At 43.7% G+C, this 20023-nt stretch overlaps 2 protein-coding genes across 2 annotated transcripts in view; both read left to right on the forward strand.

Moving 5' to 3' along the window:
* Positions 1-293: 293 nt before the first annotated feature.
* znhit2 (zinc finger, HIT-type containing 2) lies at positions 294-2500 on the forward strand. The gene is made up of 2 exons (XM_050071058.1): positions 294-369; positions 630-2500. The coding sequence occupies exon 2, from the start codon at positions 683-685 to the stop codon at positions 2426-2428; it is 1746 nt and encodes a 581-aa protein (XP_049927015.1). The 5' UTR covers positions 294-369; positions 630-682; the 3' UTR covers positions 2429-2500.
* A 1634-nt stretch (positions 2501-4134) lies between these two features.
* The window catches only part of lrpprc (leucine-rich pentatricopeptide repeat containing), a 77190-nt gene continuing 61301 nt past the window's right edge, over positions 4135-20023 (forward strand). Inside the window, exons 1-14 of the mRNA XM_050070943.1 lie at positions 4135-4340; positions 5144-5346; positions 5482-5604; positions 5725-5846; positions 5976-6034; positions 7198-7284; positions 7393-7519; positions 7668-7812; positions 7921-8078; positions 8179-8284; positions 8483-8590; positions 17722-17840; positions 17983-18073; positions 19405-19474. Coding sequence (XP_049926900.1) covers positions 4135-4340; positions 5144-5346; positions 5482-5604; positions 5725-5846; positions 5976-6034; positions 7198-7284; positions 7393-7519; positions 7668-7812; positions 7921-8078; positions 8179-8284; positions 8483-8590; positions 17722-17840; positions 17983-18073; positions 19405-19474 — 1724 coding nt within the window. The remainder of the gene's footprint in view (positions 4341-5143; positions 5347-5481; positions 5605-5724; positions 5847-5975; positions 6035-7197; positions 7285-7392; positions 7520-7667; positions 7813-7920; positions 8079-8178; positions 8285-8482; positions 8591-17721; positions 17841-17982; positions 18074-19404; positions 19475-20023) is intronic.

The raw sequence follows: 20023 nt of genomic DNA on the forward strand, positions 1-20023 counted from the left end.
TTCCTTGAGTCAACATAAATAAGTTGTCCTTCCATAACATTCATAACTGGGCTCAGTCTGTTGATGAAGATAATGTGATGTGACTGAAAGCTCCAGAACAGCTACTTTATGGACCTTGGTATGTTTCACTTCTAAATATGCAATTTTTTCAATAATTTATGTTGAAATTATTATTATTATTATTATTATTATTACTTACTCTATAAGTAGCTGTTGTACTGGTAGTTAGGGTAGAAGTATACAGTACCACTATTAAGAAAAAAAAAACTGCGACAGTCACTTTAAGATGCTGACGTCATCAACAGGCGACATGGCGGTTTGATTGAGACAACAAACGTGAAACGTCGGTGTTGGTGCAAATGCTAAAAAGTAAGTACATATTCTTCATTGAGATATTAACGCGGAATACAGTTATTTAAGTGACACTAGAAGTTGCTGGTAAAGCTTTGTTGGCGACCGTTAGAGTGAGTTTAAAGCGTTTTACGGATGTGACGACACGTTAAAAGCCCACTGTTTGTGTTTGTAGCTAACGTTAGCAGCTCAAGCTGTCAACTCCACGTTGTGACACAAACTTAACTAAGCATTAGAAACATCCCTGCTAACTTTATTTTAATTTCTTTAATGCTTAGGTCACCTCTGTTGGACTCTGCTATAACACCGAACTTGAACCAGATCAACCGCCATGAATCCAGCAATTAGACGGAGACTTCCTCAGTCTGTGAGGAGCCTTCTGACAGACATCGGTCCAAAGGAAGAGTGGACTGACACAGAGCCCGACACAGTGACCAGAGATGGGATCCTGCTCCCCTCCAGAGGAGCTGCCTCTGGACAAGAGGAGCTTCTCACACCAGCCAGGACACAAGAGGAAGAGGCTACAGTAGATGTCAGTAACGCCAGAGGGAGGGCAGTCTGCATGTTGTGTAAAAGCAAGCCCTCATGTTACACCTGCCCTCGTTGTAACCTGCATTACTGTGGCTTGGCTTGCTACCAGAGCCCAGATCACCGTGTGTGCTCCGAGGAGTTTTACAAGGAGTCAGTTCTGCAGGAGCTGAAGGATATGGGGAAAACTGAAAGTGAAGGGACAAAGAAAATGCAGGAGATTCTTGTGGGACTCAGACAAAAGGCGGAAAGGACAGATGGGGGGATGGAAAGTTTGTTAAAAGATGCTGGTATTGTGTCAGAAGACATGGATGAAGGGGAAGGAGACACAGCAGAGAAAGTGCAGGTTGTGGAGCTCCTGTCCAGGTTAGCGGAGCTTCAACAGTCTGGAGAAGGGAGTGCAGCTGAGGTCGAAGCTATTTTGAGGAAACTTGAAGAAATCGGAGGAGGGGAGCTGCTGCATGGAGACATAGATGAGGGCGCTGAAGGTGCAGAAGGGGAGCTGGACTTGGCTGAGAGGCTCTCAGGGATGGATATTGACAAACTTTCAGAAGAGGAGCTGTGGGAAGTTCTCAACAGTACAGAGAAAGAGAAGTTTATTGGTCTGATGAAGGGGGGCGCTCTCGGTGGGCTGGTTCCCTTGTGGAAGCCGTGGTGGGAGGAGCATGAAGAGGGAGGCAGAGCACTGGTGGAGGTGCTCGAGGAGGAAGTGAGCAAAATGGAGAGGGAAAATGCCAAAACTATGCATGAACAGAATGCTGATAATAAAGTCAAGACATCACAAGAAGTGGTTCAGAATCAGGAGAAATCAGCTACAAAGCAGAAAAAGTCCAAAGGAGGAAACAGAAAGGAAACAAACAAAGGAAAGGGAAGTTCAACAGTTCCCAGCGTTCCTCCAATTTCTGCAAAAATCCCAAAGCTGAGTTCCTTATGTGCAAATCCATCTCCCCTTATATGCTATGGTTTGGTCAATGCACTTTTTGCTTACACTTTCACCCTGTGCCTGTTTAACAGTGACACTGATTCATTCATGTTTGAGCTCTGTGACATGATTCTTGCTCTGTCTGAGGCGCTGAGCTCAAACAGGGTGTTCAGCTCTGCCCAAGAGGCCTTAGACTGTGGAGAGACTCTCATTTTGAATGGAGGTTACCTCGACAAGGATGATCCTCTTGCCCCAGACAGGGCGGTGGAAGCCGTGATTCATATCATGACCGGCAGAGACAGAAAGGACGCCACAGGATACTGCCTGGCAGCTTTGAGTCAGCTTCGCTCGGTGCTCTCTCAGGCCAGAACAGCCTTGTCTAAAGAGGGAGATGAAGGGGCAAGGAGACACAAGTACTTCCTGGCAAGCAAGAAGTGTGAATTCTTTCAAGCCTGGGTGTTGGACAATGAACACGGGATTCGTAGACTAGCTATTGAGTTGTGGAATGAGCACAGTAAAAGAGAGAGTTTAAGGAGCAACATGGAGAAAGCAAAGACTGTAGTTGAGCAGAGCTTGAAGAAAGGGAAGAGCAAAGGGAAGAGTAAGTTAATAGAAGAACTGAACTGATGAAATTATCTTTTGAACCTATTGATGTTTGTAAAAGTTTTAATGCAATAAAAATGTATTTAAAACTAAAAATATCTTCTCTCACTGTGAAATTCAACCGCTACAAGGTAATTACTGGTCTGCTTTTAATATACTGTTAAACACTGTGTCCAGAAGTAGCTTAGTGATGTAAATAAAGTTTAATATTATTGCCACTTAACATAAGAACAGATGCCACCACAAAATATAAGCAGACATTTTTTTTATTTAATAATGTCTTGCATTGCATGTTGTAAGTGTAGTTTAAAAGTTTAACAAGCACAAACAGACAGAGCTAGAGTGTAACATGACGAACAAAAATAGTATTATATATGAATGTATAAATTGAGAAAAGTAACGGAGGATTTACTTGTGTAGCTCATGTAGGTATTTACATTTTTTCCTGGACCCGGTGGTGTGGTGATAATTGAGGTGTAAGAGTAGGTGTAAGTTAAGATGTCTGGGACAATGACAATGATGTATAATTTATAGGAAATAAAAATGTAGTTTGGAAAAAAAAAAAGAAGTCCACTTACTTTTTGGGGCTTTTTAACACAATCTCACAGGCTTACTTAGGTGGCAGTTTTTAATCTTCACCTCAGCTGAGGAGGACCATGAGATGTGGTTGAAACCCACAGACAAACCTTGTAAGTGGACCTTTTTTGTGAAGCCACTGTTTCCAATGTCAAGAATGAACTTTCATACTCCAAAGAAATAGGTACATACAATGTACTAGGTATTCTGTTAACCTTTCATCTTTAGGCACATACATTGCAAGGCTAGTTTTATTAAAAATATATTAAAATTACAACTAACTTATGTACAAAACTTTAAACTCTTACAGCATTATAATAATTGAACATAACTAAGTACATTTACGCTTGTCTTATACTGAAGAGAAATTTTAATATTTTCCATTTTCTGCTTCTGTATAGTTCTACACTACCCTTGTTGTACTTTTTATTCTACTACATTTGTTTGACAACATCAATTACATGTTTCTTTGCAGATTCGGATTACATTACAACATAAAAACTAATGGATAACTAATGGATATGGATTTAGCTACCTGCAGCATATAAAGTAGTCAAACCATTTTTACTAGCTGCAGCGATAGTGATACTTACACATGAATGATGATTTTAATCCAGTGTAGTATACATTATTCCTAAATGGGCCAATCTGTATAATAAGGACTTTTACTTTTGGTATTTTAGGTTTTATTTCTATACCATTACTTGTGTATTTTTTACTGAAGAAAGATTTTGAATGCAATTTTTAGCTGCAACTATTACTTGTAACAGAGTATTAATACACTGTGGTATTGCTACTTAAAAAACAACAACAAAAAACATCTTTATTCAATAATACAATGTACAAAAATCTTCAGGTGTAAAACAAGAACAAAACAATACAGGAGAGCTGATAACATGAATTGCAATGAGAGATACATGAAATTCTACAAACAGGATGAAATACTTACAAAATCATTACATACATATTTAGAAATTTTATAATATATAAAATAAAATGAGAATGGAAAATGAGCAAACAAAAAACAATTCATCTAACATGAGTGTGTTTCATCCTGCTTCTTCCATCACTGCATGGCACAGTGTGTAAGAATAAAATCACGCCCTCAACCGGAACTCTCGCGGTGCTTTCTTATGACTGGTCACGTGGTGCGCATGCCCTTCCACTGTGCGACAGAAAACATGGCTGCGCTCTTGAGATCAGCCCGGTTACTCAAGTTTTCGCCTTCGGGCCTGCTTCAGATCACAGGGACCAAAAGAAACGGACCGCCGCTCAGCCGGCTGTACAGCGGAGCTCTCGGCGGCGCGAGGACCGGAGTGTGTTCCCGACAGATCAGCCCTGTTTCTGGGAACGCGTCCAGGTATCATCTGTTAGCCGGTGTAGCTGTGATCCACGCGTGAGCGTGTCGCACATTTGTCATTGAGGCTCAATGACAGCCAGAGACACACACTTGTCCACATAAATATGAGCTGCAATATTAAACGTGGGGTCCTGACACCTGTAGCATTGCGTTATAATAAGTTAGCTAACAGTTAGCTTGTTGGGCAGCTGTTGGGTAGGTTAAACATGGCTCCCGTTTACACAAGGTGATGAGCAGAGGTTGTGTAACCAAGTCACTGCCACATAACAAGCTAGTGTCACTAACTTAGCTCACAGTCGTAATGTTAATGTTAGCAATACGTTTGTTTGCCCCTAAACGTCGTGTTAGCGTGACTACATGCTAGCTGTTAGCTTAAGGCTCACCACTCGAGCGCATCAGTCATGTTGCCATGCTGCAGCACATGTAATGCAGATATGTTGCTGTCAGATTTGGCATTTTGTATTTTATCATAAAGTACAAGAGAAACAGTGACGTCAGTTCATGCAAAAGCTGATGGATAGCAGGCACACGTCACTCTGCTGGGGCTTTGTCTCCCAAGGTCATGGCTGTTGAAACTACAAACAGCCTTAAAGCAGGCAGAGCATCCAAACATGTTTCTGTGTCAGGAGAGCTGTTGATAAATTTTTATGTCTCACATGCATCCACTGAAGAGCTGTGTTAATCTGTGTTTCATGCACTGCACCCAAATGATTTTACTCTCTCGGCTCTTCTATCAATCTCTTCTCTTTAACTCCATTCATCCAACCTGCTCTTCTTAACTGTGATGATCTACCCCTCCACAGCCGTGTGTGGCCGTATGCAGCAGGATGTGTGCGTAACTATACCGTGGCCACAGAGCAGAAGGATGAGACCAGCGCTGCCGTGCGGTCCAAGCAGGCGCAGCATTTTGACTGGGCTCTGGCCAAGCTGGACAGCTCCGTGAGGAGGACTGGTCGCATCACCAAGACCCTGCTGCTGCGTATCTTCCATGATATCTGCAGAACAGGTAGGCAGTGATCAGGGGGGGTTTAGGGTCAGATGGCAGATGGAGGCGGGGTGATCAAACTGCTGATGCCTTACTTTTGCTTAGCACCATTTAGACACTCAGATCTCTCCCTTTATCCACCCCGTGTGTTTGCAGGGTATCCCAGTGGTAACCAGGCCTTGCTGCTGCTGCGTAGCTGTGGCACGCTGCTGCCAGAGGTGCCCCTGGGGGAGCGCACCGAGCTGGCACACCGTATATGGGAGAAGCTACAGGAGTTAGGTAAGAGGCCACAACACTGACATCAAGCTAACCATCTTATACTGCAAAGTACTGTGTTAATGTTTGCTGCTGCTGAACCTTAGAGTATTAAACCATGGTTTTGAACGTTGTCGTCCGCAGGTGCACTGTATGATGTCAGTCACTACAACGCCTTGCTGAAGGTTTACCTGCAGAATGAGTTCAAGTTCTCCCCCACTGACTTCCTGGCCAAGATGGAAGCGGCTAACGTCCAGCCCAACAGAGTAAGCACTGCACTGCAGAGTACAGTTATTGTAGGAAACACTTGAAACAGACAACCATATGAAGATGTTGGTTGATGTAGTGTATTGATGTTTCAACAATTCACATTTCTTTTTTATTTTTGTGCACAGGTTACCTATCAGAGACTCATCACAGCATACTGCCAAAATGGAGACATCGAGGGAGCCAGGTGAGCAGAATTTGTGTTCTCATCATGACCCAACCAACAACATATTTCCAACTCTGCCATCTGCTGCTTGACAGATTCCAAGTTTCCAAAAGCTGACTTTTGGTTGAGCTTGGTTACAGCGCCAACATCTACCATTAAATTGCGTCCAAAATCACAGACTATGCACTACATACCCAATATGTGTTCTGTCGTTCAATATACTTTTGCGTACATAAACAGTAGTATGCATCTTACCACACCACTTCCTGAACGCCTCATAACCGTGATAACATGTGCCAACCTCAGCTCTGCTGGCATCTGCAAGCATGATAAACCTCTGGACTGTTTAGTTTTTCATCACATCTGTATTAGTAACTTTGTGTTAGCTGTTTGAAAATGGGACTCACAGGTGAACTCACTGTGTAATGTAACGTCACAGGCATCTCTGTCGCCAGATAATGGTTACATTAGCTAAATGCGAACATTAGCATGCTAACAAGTTGATATCTATGTTTGTATCAGTTGTCAGTGCGCGGCATACTGACATTTCTGGAGCCACGCCTCCAGCCTAAATCATGTTGTACCCAAAACAATGCTCAGTAATCATGTAATGTGTCATCCATCTGTAATAGTAACCTTACCACTTCATTAAGTGTTACCAAAGTTGCACAGCAGGCAACAGTCAGTGACCAAAGTCATTCACCTTCATATGACGCGATATCATATGCCCATCTAACACAATCATTTACATCAACTCACAAAAACAACTAGAATATGATTTGACCATTTTATTTCTGAGCTCTGTTTGTTGTTTGAGCGGAGGCGCGCTTGCCCAGAAATGGTGACACAGACGTGCTATGTGAATTTAAAAATAAATGTGTATCTTTTAAGATGATGATATGGATCGATGTTTTCATTTTGCATCGATATAATCGGATCGTTAATCAATGAATCGATGTATCGATGTAGATCGATGTATCGTTACACCCCTTGTATTTAGTACTTATAGACGTTACAGTGCCGCCTTGTTTGCATACTGTAATATTTCACTGGTAATTCACTTACTGTTGGTTTCATAATAAGGTTTCAGACATACTAAAAAATATCTTTTAGCATACTAAAAAGCAGGATGGAATTTTGGACACAGCCTGAGTCTTTCTAAATGTTCTTCTCCACTCTCTCAGCACCATATTGGGCTTCATGAAGAGCAAAGATCTGCCCATCACTGAGGCTGTTTTCAACTCCCTGGTGATGGGCCATGCTCGTGCAGGGTGAGTGTCACTGCTTTGCTCTTGTAGCATGCTGTGTTAATGGCTCACAATAAGTGTTGGTGTTGAAATGATTAAATTTTAAGTCAGCTGTCATCTCTCACTGTGCAGAGACATTGAAAGCGCTAAGAACATCCTGCCTGTGATGCGGGGAGCCGGAATTGAGCCTGGTCCTGACACTTATGTGTCACTGCTGAACGCCTACGCTGAGAAGGGAGACTTGGACGGTCTGACAAAGGTGTGTGTATTTATTCAGTCGATCCTGATGCACATTTTACACCATTTTATTCACGTTTGTTTGTATCTAATAAATGGCTGTCTAACAAATGCTCCCCCCTGTCCTTCCCTTCATCCCCTCCCCATCTCTCCACCTCTTTCTGTGTCAGACTATGGAGGAAGCTGAGAATGCAGACTGCAGTCTGATGGACAGGGACATCATGCAGGTCATCTACTCTCTAGCCAAGGCCGGACACCATCAGCACATCTCTGTGATGAGTGAGCGTGTGAAGTTAGAGAGGGGTTACATTCCAGGTAAACAGACACCGCATGGTTTTCCACTTCAGTGTAGTCTTCAGCAGCGACATTAGAGAGTCTGCTGCATTTGTATTGTACGCTCAAGATTTGTTGTTCTTCCCGTAGATGCCATGAACTTGTGCCTGACCCTCATCACCCAGAGCCAGGAGGACACGGCTTTCCACATGCTAAAGACTTTCCCCTCTCTGCAGCCTGAATACGCCAACGGCGACAACACCAACGTGGGCAACTTCTTCCTCAGACACTGTGTCAACATGGATACGGTACATCCATTGCTCCCTGAACCTAATGTCATTTACAGTATATGTTGAATCATAATTTTAGATTTTAAATGTAATTTTAAAAAATATATGTGCATTACAGCCTCTGGAGAAGATCGGCAGATATTGCAAAGAGCTGCAGGACTCAAATCTGCACACGTCGGCACTCAGCTTCGCCCTGTCCTGTGCTCTGGAGGCCAGGAAGACTGGTACAGCACACACTGTCATTTACCTGAATTTAGAGAGACTGTTGCACAGATGTGTTTTCACTCATATGTGTGCATTTGGTGAATTATGAATATTAGATCATTGACCTCATAACAGATATGTAGCTGCAAACTATATCAAGTTACTGCAGTGATAGGAAGCTAGGAAAGTCATTTAACTGAATTATATGTGTTTTGCAGCTATGTGTTTGGGGCTGATGAAAATAATGAAGGAGCAGGACTTCCCTGTAAGGCCTCACTACTTTTGGCCCCTCCTCACACAGCACCTGAAAGACAACAACGTAGAGGGTATGCACACACACCCACGCGCGCACACACACACACACACACACACACACACACACACACACAGCTTTTTAATTTATATGGAGGTGTAATGTGCTGTTTTTCACCTTTTGATTCTGCAGCTTCACTTCAGGGATAATTTCCACATGATCAGTTTTTATCCAACCTTTGTTTAATAGCTGGGGGCTGTTTGCTTTTCTTTTTTTCACTCTTTAGAGACATTGATTTCACCGAAGCTTTTCCTGTTCTAAATCAGATTCCTTCATTGTCATGTATAAATAGTGACCAAAATTCCTTTAAAAAGGGTCTTTTGGTTGCAAAGTGTGGTTTAACAGGAAAAAAAACTCTAAAATCTTTAAACACTTCATACTTTACTTCACATAAACTTCCATCCTGTGCTTGAAGGGTGGGTATTTTTCAACCAGGGCCCTTTTTTCCCAATGATTTTGTGCCTAAATGTCCAATGTTGAGTGAGACTGCTGCAGCTGACAGTGGCGAAACAGGCTGCACTGTAACCTCCTGGGTCACATTCGCACTGTCACTTTAAGTATACTAAAAATGCTTGTTTTTGCCACCAGCAGGCTCAGATTATTGTTTGATCTGTCTGACATCATTATGGAAATGACCCTACAGAGATAGACCACCTTGTTTAACCAGAAACAGCCCTGAAATCACTATCGCCAAAGCCACCAGACTCCTTTTCATTTCCATTCACTCAGTCATTTATAATCCGTAACTGCTAATCCTGGTACAGGGTTGCATGGGGGGCTGGAGCCTATCCCCCAGCGGACATTGTGCGAGATGCGGAGTACATTCTGGATAGGTCGCCAGAGTATCACAGGGCTGACACATGACAAACAACCATTCATGCTCACGTTCACACCTACGGGCAATTCAGAGTCACCAATTAACCTGCCCTGCATGTTCTTTGGAGAAACCTGGAGAAACCCCACGCTGACACAGGAAGAACATTCAAATGCCACACAGAAGGGCCCCACCTGGCTGGTGGATTTGAACCCAGAACTCTCTTGCTGTGAGGCGACAGTACACTGCCGTGCTGGCCAAAAAACACACGAAACAGTCATTTTATCAGCGTAAAACACACTTCAGTCAAAGCTGACAGAACAAAAAACCTAATAGGAGCCGTCTTGGTTCATCTTTCCACTGTCACTATCACTAACCTCTGTTTGGTTGAAATAAACTCTTAATTCATCCGGTTAGATATAACTGTCTCTACACATGTTAAAATGACTGTTTATTTAAATGGAGTCCGGTGGGTTTGGCGATTTCAGGGCTGTTTCTGGTTAAACAAAATGAATATTACTCTATAACAAAAAGTTTCCTCTCTGTAGGGATCCTTTTCATAATGTCGTGAGACGCATATAACAATGATCTGAGCCTGTCAGTGGCAAAAACAACCACTGTTAGCAGGCGTTGTGTGATGGGTGAATGTACCTTGAGGGGTTACAATCAGCCTGTATCGCCCCTTTTCAAAAGTAGCTGTTCCCAGTTACTTAGACACAAAAACATGGGAAAAAATGACCCATCTAAAACAAACAACAACAAAAAACAATGAAGTTACCCTTTTAGTTATAACTTTGAAGGCTGTAGCTTTAGAGAGACCAGTAGTTGAAAAATGAACATGGTGAGTTGTCTTGAGAAGCTTGTCGTTGGACCCTAAAGCCACTCCAGCCTCATGTGAACAATCGCATGTGTATGTGAGAACTTAATGGATGGCCCCTTGAAGGAAAAAAAATGTGCCTACCAGCTGTTTGCACGTCCAATCTGACATAGAGAGCATGATATTCACAGTTTATGAGCATGTATGTGTGGTATTTTTGTGGTGTAAGGGGGATTATGACTTCCTCAGTCCTCTGTACCAGAAAGAGCTTTTAAAGGAGCGTTTCCCTCAAATATTAATGCCCTACAGAGTGGTCCAACTGGGACAGATTTCACCGGGCTGGGGCAGTCAAGGGCAAAGAAGTCCGATCCCTGCGTGAGAGAGTTAGAGCAGGAGGAGATGAAACGACACATACATGCACACTTCCTCACAAATACACACACACATACAGGTCTCTCTGGAGAGCTCTAGAAATAGATTGCAAAGTTTAGAACTCGTCATGACGGCCACTTTGGACAGGCGAACCAAAAAGACACTCTGACTTTCAGAGAGTGCGCTCAGACATGAATGTCATCGTTTTTATTCCCCTTCTTGGTCTCCAAATTCTGGCCTCTTGTGTCCTCCTGGGTGCACGGCTAAAGGACATGTTGTTACCAATCAATTGTGTTTCTTTTTGTTTGTTTACTGAACGAAGGCTTCAGGCTAATAAATTTATAGATTACAGTTAAGATAATATTTTCTCAGAAACCAGTGTTTCGGCAACAAAACCAGTGGATGTCCTCTCAGAAAAGATGAAATGTCCAACAGTAAACCTAGTGTTATGGCACTTCCTGCACAAACTGACTCTGTGTTACAGCTGATACTGTATCAAGTGCTCCAAAGCTGCTGAAAGGAAGTGGTGCACAGTAGTGTGTGAGGATGGTTGATCCAGCGACCTTTGCCCCATAGCAGGGGGCACCTAGGTCTCCTTGTTGGCGGACTCAGGGGGGCTCAGTAGCGTGAAGCACATGCAATCACACTACAGGAATGCACATACAGGTCTGAGGCTGCGGGGTCAGAGGTCATTTTGCTCCAGTGGCTTTCCTCAGATCGTTCCTACGCTCAGATTTTCACCCAGATCTTCCCATGGGTCCTTGAAATCTGTGAAAAGAGACAAAAAAATAGACAAGTCATTGAAAGTGCTTGAAGTTCTTTTTGTATTTACTGTCTGCGCATGGGTCTCCTGTAGCTGTGTCACTGTCACTTGCCACCTCCCTTGAATAAGTGCGATGGTATCATGCGTGCCTGAGTGATTGAAGTCAAATGATGCAGGTATAGCAGTGGCAAGAAGGCTAACGTTAAGACAACCTTAAGCTACACCTTGAAAATGTAAATTCCAGGACTTGAGGCTCACCAAAGGCTTGTTAATGATCAGCTGGACGTCCATGTGGCCTGATGCGGAGCCTGCAGCAAATTAGATTTGATGTTTGACCTTGAACTATGACTTGGGTCCTTGAACTTGAGGAAATTGGACATGGGAAGTCCTTGGGTATGGGAACCCTGAAATTGCTTGTCCCATTGCCTTCACTGAGTGAGTGGCTGGACATGAGGCGTTCCTTTTCTACTGAGCGTTAAGCCAGTGTTGACACTTTGTCCAACGCTAAATGGAAAACTGGTATCCATGTTTTAAAGTTTGTCCTCTCTGTCTGCATCTTAAGACAGTTTATGGCTCAGCACGTGCAGTTTAGTGGAATATTCCCGTTCCCAATTTCTGTCTGCTGAAGGTTATTTCCCTCCTTTGTTTTTGTCAGCGATGAGCTTGTGGCTGAAATCGTGTCAGTGACAGATAGCCGTCATTTGGAGACTTGTCAGAATTCACAACTCATTATGAACGTACCCTGTCAAATACGTTCAGCAGCAGCTTGGCTTTTAAGTGCTTTATTTATGCTGAGCTCTGGCTCTCTCTTTGGGGTTTTTTAGAGCGATTAATAAATGATGTATTTTTCCCCTGTCAGCTAATTGACAGTATCTGAGCTGGCAGGGAGGAGAAGCCGGTTTGACCAGTGTGGCGACGATGCAGATTGACTTCAGTGTGTGGTCCAGACAGATTCTCAGTTTGAATGGTGAGATGCCTCAGCGCCTTCCTTGGCAGCATGAAGAAGAGGACTAGACATGAGTTTAAACATGCACAACCACACACACGTAGACACATACTCGTACTCCAATTCCCCAACCGACCGCACAGTCTCAAAGCCACACAAACACATCAGACTGCATCCATTTAGTTATCGCAGTGCGGAAAGAGAGACGGACCGACGGAAGGAAGAAAAGTGGAGAAACTTCTCTTTTTCTAACACACCAGTGGCTCGTTTCCGATGGTGTTAGCCTTAACCCTCATGAATGATGCAGCCTCTTTTTTCCCCCCTCTCTCTCTCTCCCTCTCTTACACACTCCCTGGCTGCAGGAGGTGTGTGTGTGTGTGTGTGTGTGTGTGTGTGTGTGTGTGTGTGTGTGTGTGACCACATTTGTGAAGGAGAGGTGGGGGGCTTTCGGGGGGCAGTGCAGGTGATGTGACTGATGAGGAGTGACTTGATTTCATGTAAATGCAAGCGCTCTGAGGGAATTCACTTTGGATTACGCGCCCCACTGTGCATGGCCCATGAAATATTAAGCGCCGTGTCACTTTTTGTCCACAGGTGTCACTAGCGGGCAGAGAGGCCAGAGCCGTAGAGTTGGAGGAGAGCAACGGAGGAGGGATGGGGAGGAAGGGGGGAAAAAAAATCCCTTTGCATTTTGATGAGGTGTGGATTTGGCGGGTTTAGCGGAAGCATATGCTGGGCCATACTTCCCACCTGCCGCCAGCTAGTCACCGCTTGTCAGTCCTGGCGAAGCAGCGCGCTCTTATCACTTCTGACATGGTGGAGCAAGAAAAAGAGGGAGGGAGAGGGAGGGGAAAGTGCAGAGGAAGAGAGTGTTTCTGGCCTTGTGTGTTTTGGGTGATGAGAGATATAAAGGCTCTCTTGTATAGTCCGCTTTCCTTCCTGGCCACCCACACCTGACTCTATTTATGTGACCTCATCTTCACCCCTTTAACTCTTCCTTTAATACGGCTCTTTAAAGTGGAGTGGGCTGCATTAAAGAAGCACGGCAGTCTGTAATGTCGTCCTCCATGAACTCTATTCCAGCCTCAGCTGAGTTAATTGATGGGATGAGCGCCAGGCATCACCTTGATTAAAGGGGAAAAAAAAGCAAGCGAGCATGAAATCGTCACTTTTCTTACCTCATAAGATTGAAGTGTTCTTGTACTGTTTTCAAACAACAACCCGCCAATGCCTCGCAGCAGACAAAGTCTACCTTTAGAGAGTCATAGACGCGGAGAGATGGTGCGACAGATGGTGTTGGGGGAGAAAGAAAAGGAGAAGTGACAGGTACTCATGTCCAAGGACGGGAGGAGATGACAGCGACCGGTTCACTCCACTCCTCTTTTCCTCTCGTTTCTCCGTCCTCACTTCTCGTGTGTGACAGTTAACCTGAAGACATGAATCTGATGATGATATCTTGTGACCACTGCCATGCTTAACTCACTACTTTGATACTTCTTGCCCGGATGGTATGTCAGGCTTTATGCTGACCAACCTGGAGAGGCCTCTACTCTTCTCAATTCTCCTCTTTGCCCAATCTTTATTTAAATTGTTCAGACAGGGGAGAAGGCAGAAAGGGTTCCTGACATGAGGATTATGGAGGGAAAAGTAAAAGACCTAAAGGGAGAACAGGTCAAATGACACTACATAATATCACATATTATTTTATGTTGTGTCTTCGCTTTTTTTGGTGTAGTTCAAAGCACTTTAGTTTGAGTTGCGTTAAACCAGTCCGTATTGTTAGACTATGGAGACGTTATACAGGATGCACAGTGTCACGTACCTTCACACGGCAGTCATGGGAGGAAGCTGAGGTGGTTGAAAGGAACCACATTTGGCAATTTGTGTCAAAAATCACAACTAGGTTAATTAAGACTACCAAACCCATCGTCACAATCCATGCAACAGTACTTACTTTCTGGTCTTCTCTTGGTGTCTTGATGTCACTGTTAAGGCCTTTGTACACTGAGCCCGTTCTTTACAATGAATTTTTTTAATCCGTCTTCCAAAAACAATCGTTATACACAGAAACCTTGCACAGTGATCCTGATGCATTTTCTCATTCTATTCGTTGTGAAAACTCACAATACGTGACAAAATGAGAGGACGTGTTTCCTCCTTTGCCTTGCTTCACATGAGTTACCTCTCTGACTGTCACCACTCCCTCTCTGTCTTGCATTTGGTACCGCAGCTGCATGAAGGAGCGGAGCTGTCCTCCACCTTCTGTGTGCGGTCCACATCTTCCTCCTCCTCTTCATCATCCACCTGAATATTACTTTCGGACATGTTCAGAGTGACCCTTTCAGAGTTATTAAATGGTTCTATGCACCCCATTCTTCTGTCTTGTTTCAACTGTGTCCCGCCGCAACATTATTTTTTTTTCACTGATTCTTGGTCAGGCGTCTCAAAAGGCTTCTGGCGGATGCAAAAAAGACAGAAAATCTAACCTCTGAAAATTTTATTGACGGATGAAAGTTTTGTACTTTGTGTGCAAGCGTGATTGACACACCGTGAAGTCGAATTTAATTTTAGATGTGCGACAATTTCGGACCAAAAAACCCCCAAAACAGACTCAGTGTGCAAAGGCCTTTAGTTTGTCAGGCAGCCAGTGGGAGATCAAGGAAATTTCGGCACCCGGCCAAGAAATAGTCATAAGACATAACCCCTGTGAAACCACAAAGTATCATTAATGACTGACATGATTATTGTTTCCAATAGAAATCACGATAACGACATTATCGCTATAGTAATAGTAATAGTAAATTCATCTTTCACTTTGTTTATTGTGCATTTTGTCTATTTTTTCGCATATGGATTACACTCAAAATCTGACTTTAGTGAGGCGGAGAGGAAGACAAAGCGAGAACAGAAAGAAAGGGAAATTATTTAAGAGGCACTGGATTGTTTACACGATACTTCATATGTGTATTATTAACATGATATCATATATATCATTTGAAATATCACGGTTATCACCAGTGTATCTCAACACCCCTAGTGTCGTTTTTACTCTCCAGTTTTTGTACAGATTAAACAACACTGATTAGGTAGCTCATCAGACAGAGCAGACTACCTGTTCCCTCTGTTTTCAGTCTTTGTGCGAAGCTTAGATAACTGGCTAAAGGCAGTAGTTTCATATTTACCATCCAGACGTGAGAATGTTATGTGTAAAGCTTGTTTTGCTTCAGTAAAGCTGCCCTAGAAAGTAAGCAGTAGCACTCACAGGCCAAACGGATGTCACTTCTTAGAAGCCTGACTTATTACTGCTTAGCTAAGACATGCCGCGCCTTTAAGGCCACAAGCCTGTAAATAATGGGAGTGAAAATTGAGCAAAGCAGGCTGTGGTTCAAAGGGTTAAAAGCTCTTTGTCACAGACTTGACTTGACAAAAAAACAACACTAACGTGCTTGTTGGACAACAGAAAAGTGCTGATGATCATGAAAGCTCACACGCGGAAGCCGGAAAGCACGAGAGAGTGAGACGGCTGGCTTATGCGTTTATACCTCCAGCTCTCCATTCACTTGTTTTCTGTATGTCTGGCTCACCGTGAAATTGATTATGGATTATTCAGGAGGAAAGCAGGAGCTACCTCTCTTCTTTCATAAAAAAAGCCTGGATGAAAGCGATTAGGGGGTAAGAATGGACGGGCGGACGACAGAATGGACGGATCCTCCATTGAGAAGAAAGAAGAAGATCGCCTGTTTACTTTTTCTCCTTTTCCTGAAAGCAGGGTAGATGGATAGTGAGAGGGGTGGATGAATGAGTGATATGGATGGAGGAGAAGGCCAGATGGATGGATGGAGTGGTTCAGGTAGCTGTACCTGGGGTAATGCAGCCCTAGCCGCAGGTTTTAATGGCGTATAAAAGCCCGGGACTCATATTTTATTCAGCTAAAGAGAGAGACTGCCAGGTGAACACATACGTCCCAAGAGGCTGCAGAAACACAGAGCTGTATATATATGTATGTGTGTGTGTGTGTGTGTGTGTGTGTGTTTCAAAACCTGAGTGGAGAGTAAATACACACAGCGTCTTGAGGTGTGTCAACTCAAGGAAGCACTTTAAGGTAGTTTGCTGAAGTCCGCATGGGAACAAGGTGTATTGGTACACTGAATGTGGTCATATATAGCATATAGATGCACCTTGAACCACATAGCAACACACACTGAGAATGAACACACACACACACACACACACACACACACACACACGGGGGCCCGTACATGCCTTCATTGAGGCCAGTGTCCTTTATGGGCACGCTTCCAGACATATGCAAAGTGCTGCACTGCCTCCTCCACATGTGCACAAACACACTTGCGGGTGTTTTGAGAGTGTACGTGTGGCTGTTCCATATGCATGTGGCTGTTTTGGCCTCCTTCCCTGGGGCAGGACCTCGGGGCTCTGCTGGAGAGCAGGGTGATGGTGCAGGAGTCCACTTCAGGACGAGTGCGTGTTTATGTACACGTATCCTACAGTCCAAGGTGGAGAGGGGAGCAGCAATTAGCATTTTGTTGATGGTGTGTGTGTTTGTTGGGGGGGTGCCTGGCCATTTACCTGAAGGGGCGAGAGAAAGTGTGTGCCAGCTCATTTCTTAGACCCATATTTGAAAGTGCCCACACAGCTCGGGGGCCTGTGCATGAGAGTGAGTGGAGGAAAGTGTTTGTATCTGTAGAAGTGCAGCATGTGATTGGATTAAAACAGCCAAACAGAAAAGTGTGTTCACCCCAAACTGTTATTGTCCTGAATTTCAGGGATGCACAGACAAGAAACTAATCTCATACTCACATGTTTTTGTTTTGACCATTGATCCAAATATGCTCAGTTACATCTGTCACCACACGGACATATTCTACCTGTATCTGTATCTGTCGGGGGGGTCTGACACCTTTATTTTGTATGAACAAGGTCTTTTTTGATGCTTTTTTATGCACACTGGAACCTTATTCATATTCAAAGTACACAAAAATCCCAGTGTGAATCAGTTTACTTTCATTGTGAATTAGAAAATGGTTACTGGACCACACAGGACCCTATCACGGGCCCGTGGGCCAAAAGTTTAGTGTTGCTGGTTTAAATCAGCACTTGTTACAGCGTCTAAACTTTTTTTTGTTTTATTTCATCACAAATGGAATATTCTTTGGTTTGAGACGATTAGTTTGAAGACACCACCTTAGATTCTGGGAACATTTTCACTATTTTCTGCTGTTCTGTGGACTAATAATGTAATCCAAATCAAACCTTTAATCACAACACATACTCTTGGTGTTTTTTTTTTTGGTATGGCTGTTGAATCAAATATTGTTAATATTTGTGAAACTGCTGTCACTACACAAAAACCATTCAACTTGTGTTTTCATGGACAAAAAGCTTAATTTCTTTGCCGGTGTGCTTTGTAGGTATGCTCGAGGTGGTGAAGGGCATGAACGAGCTTGAGGTGTGCCTCGATGTGGAGACTATATACAGCTACATCATCCCAACCTTCCCCAGCATGGAAGCAGCTCGACAGGCCTTGGAGGTAATCTGTGTGTGTGTGTGTGTGTGTGCGCGCGTGTGTGTGTGTGTGTGTGTGTACACACGTGTGTGTATGTGTGTGTTTACATGTGGCCAGTATGTATGAAAAAGTTTTTGCTCCTAAAAGTGATTTTTTTTCTGTCCAGGATGCTGAAGTGTCTTTTGAGTCGGAGGGCTTCATGGCTTCAGAGGTTCGCTTGATTGCTGGTAGAGACCTGGCTGAACTATACACCAAATGTAAGCCTACACACACACACGCTTACACACACACTTACACATTCCACAGAAGCTCTACTGCATCTTGAGCACCCATCATCATAAAAATCGCTGCTTCGCCTGCGGGCTAATTGGACCAGCGTTAACACACACACACACACACCCATGCACGCACACACGCACACGCACTCATACATTTGCCCACTTACTCCTCTGTGCTCATCAGGCCTTTTAAGAGATTAGTCTGTGTGAATATGTAAAGAGCGAGAACGAGAGGCGCCTCAACTGGCGGAGGGACGGGATTGAGAAGGCTGTTAAATAATGGATGACTCTTCCTGTTTTCTGTCTTTCATCTCGTTTTAGTCTCAAACATCCACCGCTCGTTTTCACATACGTCGCTCTGTTGCCGCTTTATGTATTTCAGAAAGTCCCCAATGGATTTTTTCCCCTCACATTAAGACAGTTTTCAGTGTTTTCTCTTCGGTATGCATTATTGCCATAAACACAGCGCAGCCCTAAAAAGCTTCCTCTGAAAAGTTAATCAAGCCTATGCTGCTTTCAGCTTCTTAAAGATGTGTGACTTTTTCACTTTAAAATGTCTAAAAACAAATAGACCAATCTTACTTACATTATCCTAAAGTTTTCCAACAGTGTTCAAACCCAGAGGAATCTGATTTTAACCAAGGACAAGGTCCATGTGGTCGCTGTGGCCTGTCAGTGGCGTCATATTGCTTTGCACATGCGTCAGGGTCGTGGTTGTCTGTTAGGAACGGACATAAATTGACTTTTTATCCAGTTTTAAGCCACATTTTTATGATAGATCTTGGTTGTTTTTAACCATATGAAGGATTTTAGTCATTGGATGTCTGGATGTTAAGTTTTCAGAGACACAAGCTGAGTAAATGTTGGCAGCAAATCCAGTCCCTGCAGTGTTGAACAGTGTCAGAGAAACACTGATTTGTAACACGAATCGCTGGGTCCCTTTGCTTTTGGAGAGGAAGAGATCTCTGCGGATAATTTGGCTCACTTTTGGTCTCACAAACAATTTAAAGGTACTGCTGCAGGCACTGGAAACTGTTCACGGGCATCTCTAACAATTCATTGACATTTTATAAATTAAACTTAAATTTATTACTGAGAAACCCAATCATGAAAATAATTGTAGTTCATTTATAACACATATATTTATTCATTAATCTCATTCATCTCATTTTTCTTGGGTTTTGGTGTGCTGGTTAAAGAAAGGTGTCGACTCCTCCATTCCATATCATTCAGTCCACATAAACACAAGTCTTATCTTTTCTCTTTCTCTCCATCTCATTATGTATCTGTGTCTCTTCTCTGTCTCCCAGTGTCAGATCCCTCCTTCCCTGCGTTGGACCTCGGCAGCTTCCGCGGCAGCCTCATCCAGGGCTTTAGAAAGTGAGTCAATTAGCCCGTCGTCTGTTTGTGTCTTAATGTGTTCTCCGTCATTTGATATTCCATATTTCTCCATATTTTGCCTCATAACTCCTGACTGGCGTTTTAGGGAGGCCCGTAGCACTATGGAGGTCACTGCGGCATATGCTACGACTATGACATGTGCAGCCTATCACACCATCTACAGCGTCTGTGTGTGTGTGGGCAGCTGCAGGGAAAAACACTCCATCAAACACACACACACATATATACACGGCTGCCTCATGCATATGGAGGCAGTCATCCCTCAGCTCTTGCCCCAAAGCACCGTGGGAGATATGTAAATTAGCAGATGCCCACCACTGCCCCTCATACCCCGGACCCCGTACTGATCTCACTCTCTCTCACACTCTCTTTCTCACACACACACACACAGTTGGCCCTAGGACCAGGGTCTGACCCGTGGGCTTTTGTTGACGGGGTGTTTATGAATATTTACAGTTTAACACTACACATCCGCACAAAAACACTTGGGCCCCTGAGCGAGGCTAGAGGTGGGTCACAGAGAAAAGC

This window comes from Epinephelus moara, chromosome 19 (genome assembly GCF_006386435.1).
Source record: "Epinephelus moara isolate mb chromosome 19, YSFRI_EMoa_1.0, whole genome shotgun sequence".
NCBI lineage: Eukaryota > Metazoa > Chordata > Actinopteri > Perciformes > Serranidae > Epinephelus > Epinephelus moara.

Excerpts from the sequence above, each read along its gene's own strand:
- znhit2 (XM_050071058.1), top strand. The coding sequence starts at position 683 with ATGAATCCAGCAATTAGACGGAGACTTCCTCAGTCTGTGAGGAGCCTT.